At 14.7% G+C, this 5,515-nt stretch overlaps 1 protein-coding gene across 1 annotated transcript, besides 15 other annotated features; it reads right to left on the bottom strand. All coding sequences in view use genetic code 6, as the record gives it.

The window, feature by feature from the left end:
• Positions 1-294: 294 nt before the first annotated feature.
• Positions 295-328: a microsatellite.
• A 399-nt stretch (positions 329-727) lies between these two features.
• Positions 728-785: a microsatellite.
• Positions 744-784: a microsatellite.
• Positions 786-1,554: 769 nt separating the features above from the next.
• Positions 1,555-1,598: a microsatellite.
• Positions 1,557-1,620: a microsatellite.
• Positions 1,581-1,621: a microsatellite.
• Positions 1,622-2,624: 1,003 nt separating this feature from the next.
• Positions 2,625-3,273, bottom strand: IMG5_022380 (MORN repeat protein; the record flags this gene model as incomplete). Its single annotated transcript, XM_004039412.1, has 2 exons — positions 2,625-2,952; positions 3,045-3,273. Coding segments are annotated over 2 exons (557 nt in total), but the record flags the coding sequence as incomplete, so codon positions are not given.
• A 645-nt stretch (positions 3,274-3,918) lies between these two features.
• Positions 3,919-3,993: a microsatellite.
• Positions 3,921-3,994: a microsatellite.
• Positions 3,993-4,023: a microsatellite.
• Positions 4,024-4,452: 429 nt separating this feature from the next.
• Positions 4,453-4,527: a microsatellite.
• Positions 4,461-4,523: a microsatellite.
• An 81-nt stretch (positions 4,528-4,608) lies between the features above and the next one.
• Positions 4,609-4,666: a microsatellite.
• A 691-nt stretch (positions 4,667-5,357) lies between these two features.
• Positions 5,358-5,392: a microsatellite.
• Position 5,393: 1 nt separating this feature from the next.
• Positions 5,394-5,467: a microsatellite.
• Positions 5,395-5,479: a microsatellite.
• Positions 5,480-5,515: the final 36 nt, after the last annotated feature.

Raw genomic sequence — 5,515 nt, 5'->3', positions numbered from 1 at the left:
ATTAATGATTAGATACTACCTTATGATAAATTAAAAGTAGATAAAAAAAAATATCTTTAAGTAGTTTTTGAAGCTTTGGATTGTTATATTAGTAACAAACAAGTTAAATAGTAAGTATTTTGGGTATAAAATTAAGAAATTTAAAATAATCTTTAAAAAATTATAAATGGAAAAAATGTTTCAATAAAATTATAATATTTTGATTTAGAAAAATGTAATATGGATTTTAGTTGTTTAGAATAAAAGTTTGAAAAAATAAATTAATATTTGTGGAATAATATAGTAACAATTTTTAAATAATATTAAAAAATAATATAAAAAAAATATTTTAGGATAACAGATGTAATAAGCTTGTTTTAGAAGTATAAAATTTAAATTCTAAAGTAAATTCTTAAAGTTTTTTTAATTTTTTGGAAATATTAGAATTTTTTTAATATTTAATAAATTCAGAGGGTAAGCAATAAATACAAAATTAAATAAATCAATAGTAAGAAGAAGAATTAAATAAAATAGATATTTAAATGATAACAGAACATTTAAAAAATAATATTAAAAATTTAAAATAATAAAAAGATAATGATTATCTTGTAAATGAAATATGTTATAAATTAGGAAATTCCAGTATTTAATTAATGAATAATTAAAATAAATGTTTTTTAGAATTATAAATGAAAAATCTAAATTATATAACTAAATAACATAAAAATTAAAAAGTAAAAATTAAATGTATATATATGTATATATATATAAATATATTTATTATATAAATTTATATATTTATATATTTTTTTACAATTAAATTTTATTTTTCTATAGCAAACTTTTGAATTAACATTATATGAAATAAATTTATAAAATTTAGAAGAATTTAATAATGAATATTCATAAATGATTCAATTTACTGGAAATGAAAAATTTATAAAAGTAGAATAACAATATTTCTAAGTAATGGGAATAAATTAAAATATTTATTGGGATGTTTATGAAAATTTTAATATTTTCGTTCCTCCTATTATAGTTAAATTCACAGAAGATATATATTTACCTTTTTATTAATTCTTTTTTAAAAATTATTTTTAGATAAATTCTTTTATTTAAAATTCAAAATCACAAAGTTCTAATAATAATATTGAATATTCATATCATTTTTTAGTTTAAAAATTTTAAATTTAAGATTTAAAAGTTTGTGTATTTTTAAAAACATCTTCAGTTATTACTGTAAATAATTTTACTTTTTAAATATATTTTTTATTTTTTGTTAAAAAGAGATTAAATGGTGTTTCTTTAATAATTTAACCTTATATAAGATAACAAAATATTTATAATTATAAATAATTATTTGATGATTTTGTAGAGTATTTGAAAACTTAAATATCTTCATAAATTTTTTCACTTTTAGGATAAAAAATCTTTGGATATTCCTTAAATATTAAGTAATATTTTTCTAAATATTTATATTTTTTTTAAATAAAAAAACATTTAAAAAAAAGTGAAGAAAACTAAATAAATAATTGAAAAAAAAATATGTTAAAATTTAAATAATTTTTTTAAAGATATATTTTATTTTTTTAATATTATTTTTATTTTATTTTATTTTTAATTATTTTAATTTATATTTTAAGTTTTAAAACTTATAAATTAGTTCTTTTCATTAAAAGTTTATAAAGTAAAAAAACTTTTATATCAAATATTTTATTTCTCATTAATTCATATATACATTAGAGCATAATCCTCATTAAATCGATTTCTAGAATCAAATTAATATATAAAAGTCAGTATTAATGTTACTATTACTGTACATAATTTTATTTATTTTAATTAATTAATAAAGAGTGCTTTTTTTTTAGCTTCTTTTAAATTTTTTTATTATTAGAACATTAATTATTTATATTATTTTTCGTTTATATAATAATTGGAATTTATATATAAATATTTTTTATTATGATTTTATTTCGAAAATATATATAATAAGTAAATAAAGGCTTAGTCTAATACTATTTTATCTTAATTTTAATTTATAAAAGCAATAAAAACTAGTAATTTTTTTTTATTTAAAAAAATATATTTTTTATATTATTTTCAATTATTTGAAATATTTCTATTTGATTTCCTTACTTTTTGATTATTTAATTAAATAGTTTTTATAAAAAATTGTATATTTAGAATAAATTATAATCTATTTTTTAGTATTTTTTTTTTTTAGTTTTATTATAATCATATTTATTTTTTTCATTTATATAAAGAAATAATATATATATTTATTTAGTTTTTTTTTTTTTTAATCAATAATTTATTATAATTAATAAATTTTTTAATAAATTCATAATTTTAATATAATTTAACTCCATAAAAAAAAATGTATAAAAATAGTAATTTTAATTAACATAATAAACTTATATATAGAAGGAAAAAACATAAAAATACAAACTTTAACTATATTTATATTTTAATAATATTATTTTCATTTTATAATTTATTAATATTCTCCATTTACCCATTCGCCTTCAATTGCTTTCTCATCTGGCGAAACTAATATTCCTTATCCATTCATTTTACTTTATTTCCAATATCCTTTATAAAAAATACCATCCTACCAATAAAATTCTCCATATCCATTAAATTAATCATTATAAAAATTACCTTAAATATAAATAAATTATAAAATAATTTAAATAATAAATGCCTTCATATTTTTTCCCATCAGCCCATACATATAAACCTTTTCCATGCATTTTATTATTAAGCCAATATCCTTTATATTATTTTCCTGTATTCCATTTACAAGTACCATATCCTTTTATTTAATCATTTTCAAAATTTCCTTCATATTCAAATATATTATCTATTATATATTTCCCATGCCCATTCATTAAACCATTTTTATATTAACCTTTATAATACATTCCTTTATTTGTTATTTCTTCTCCCTATCCATCTTTTTATCCATTTTTCCTTTTTTTTATATTTTATAATTAAAAAAAAAAAAAATCTATCATTTATAAATAAATAAAATGGGCTTTAAAAAAAAACAATTTTTATTTTACATTTCTCCTTCATATTTGCAGCCATCAATTTTTACTAATAAACATTGTCCATTAGGTTTATTATTTTTAAAGCTTCCTTTAATAAAATTTCCTTATTCATCTATATAAAAACCTTCTCCTGAAAATTAATCATCTAGCCAATATCCTTCATAAAAACATCCATTGGTACATATTAGTATTCCAAAACCATTTCTTTTGTTATTTTTGACATATCCATAATATTTATCCCCTTATTAATTTATTTAATATAGCTTTTATTATTAATGTTATGTAAATTATAATATTCTATATTAGTTTATATTTTATAATTTATGTTTTTTTATAAAAAATCAGTTATTTCATCCTAAAAATCTATATTATTACCAACTAAAGTATGACTGAATGATTTATTTGTACTGAAAAAAAGGAATATTAAGAAGTGATTTTTTTTTTAAAAAAAAAAAAATTAAATAAGCATATTATTATATACATTATTTTAGTTTTTTTTAAAAAATAAGTTTGATATAATTTTTTAATATTTACCTTTATTAAGATTGTAATTAAATTATGTTAGATATATTATTATTATTATCAGAATCAATATTATAATCGTTTTATATAATATAGTCATATTTTTGAAAATTCATAGAAATATTATTTTCTGTTTATACTTTTTAAAATAATTAGTCTTCTTGTTGTAAATAATTTGATGTATTTTATTATTCTAATTGATTTTCAAAAATTGATAGAAATTCTTTTTATTTGCCTTAATAACAGTTTTTGCAATATTCGTTTCCCATATAAAATATAAATTTATACTTATTTTAAATTTAATGTAATTTATTTTATTATAATTATTATTAGTATATATTCATGCATGTTTTAATTATTTTAGTAATATAATATAATATAATATAATATAATATAATATAATATAATATATATACATATATATATATATATATATATATTTAATTTAACTTAATTTAATTTAATTTAAACATAATTAAATTAAATATGTTATATTATAATTTTTTTAGTAAGAATAATAAGATTTTACGAAATAATATATATTAAAATATTAAATTATTTATATAATATATTATAAATACTTAAAAAAACAGGATTTTATATAAAAATATTTTATATTTAGCTTTGTGTTTTATTAATATTTTAATTATTGGTATAGATTATATGAAGTTTATAAAATTTATAATTTAGTAAAAAAAAAAAAATCTTAAAAATAATTTTATATATAATTAAATAAATAAATTTTATAAAAATAAAAAAAAAGAATAATAAAAAAAAAATCTCAAATAATAAATTATTAAAACTCATTAATAAAAACTATAATAAAAAAAAAAAAATTATGCAATTATTTAATGGTGCATTTTCATTAGGAACTTCATAAAGATGTAAAAAAATAAAAATATGATATATATATTAATATATTTAAATATATAATATTATATATATTTATATATTTATATATTTATATATATATTAGCGAAATGGTTTCTTAGTGAAACAAATAAATATCCAGGTCCCGGAAATTACGGATTTCCAAAATTATTAGATAAACCAAATTTAACTAATGTTAAGTATATAAATAATATTTAATATATATTAATTATTATAAATAAATAATTTAGATTTTCTAAATATACTAGAAATTTAAATTTTTATAACGGAGTTCCAGGTCCAGGTAGTTATAAAAAAAATTATAGTTAAGTTGATGGCAAAATAGAATATAAATTCGGACTTAAATTTAAAAGTATTCTTAAACCTTCTGAAGTAGGTCCTGGAAGTTATGACCCAATGCCTAAATGTAAGAGTTCTTTATTTACTTTTGGATATAGATAACTGTAATAATTCAAAAGTGATACGCCAGCTCCAAATGCATATTAGTAATAATTAATATAAGATAATAAAAGTTTTATTAAAACACCTTATGGTAAATGCTAATTTGGAAACTCTTCCAGGTTATAACAAAGATCAGATTAAGTACCAGGACCAGGATATTATAAAACAAAATAATTAAATACTACAATAGGATATAAGTAATATATTTTTTTTTAAAAAAAAAACAAAACAAAAATAATTATTTAAAATTATTAAATATTAAAAATTAGATTTGGATATAGTTAAAGAAAATAAATTAATTATTAAGATAATCCTGGACCAGGTTATTAATTTTTATTTTATACTGTTGAATTAAAAAAAAGGTGCTTTTAATATCGATTCATAATGGATTAATAATTTAGGTTTTTCAATGGGAATAAAAAAATCAAATTCTCTAAAATATTATGATAATAAAGTTCCAGGGCCAGGAAGTAAAAAAATATATAAAAAAGATATATAAAAAAATAAATATATATATATATATATATATATATATATTTATATATATATATAAAATGTTTATAATATATTATATATTATATGTTTTATATTATTTAAAAATAAAATAAAAAATGTTAGGTTATCATTAA

This window comes from Ichthyophthirius multifiliis (assembly GCF_000220395.1).
Source record: "Ichthyophthirius multifiliis unplaced genomic scaffold scaff_1120509249679, whole genome shotgun sequence".
Lineage (NCBI taxonomy): Eukaryota > Ciliophora > Oligohymenophorea > Hymenostomatida > Ichthyophthirius > Ichthyophthirius multifiliis.
This window is presented reverse-complemented; position numbering and strand designations above follow the sequence as displayed.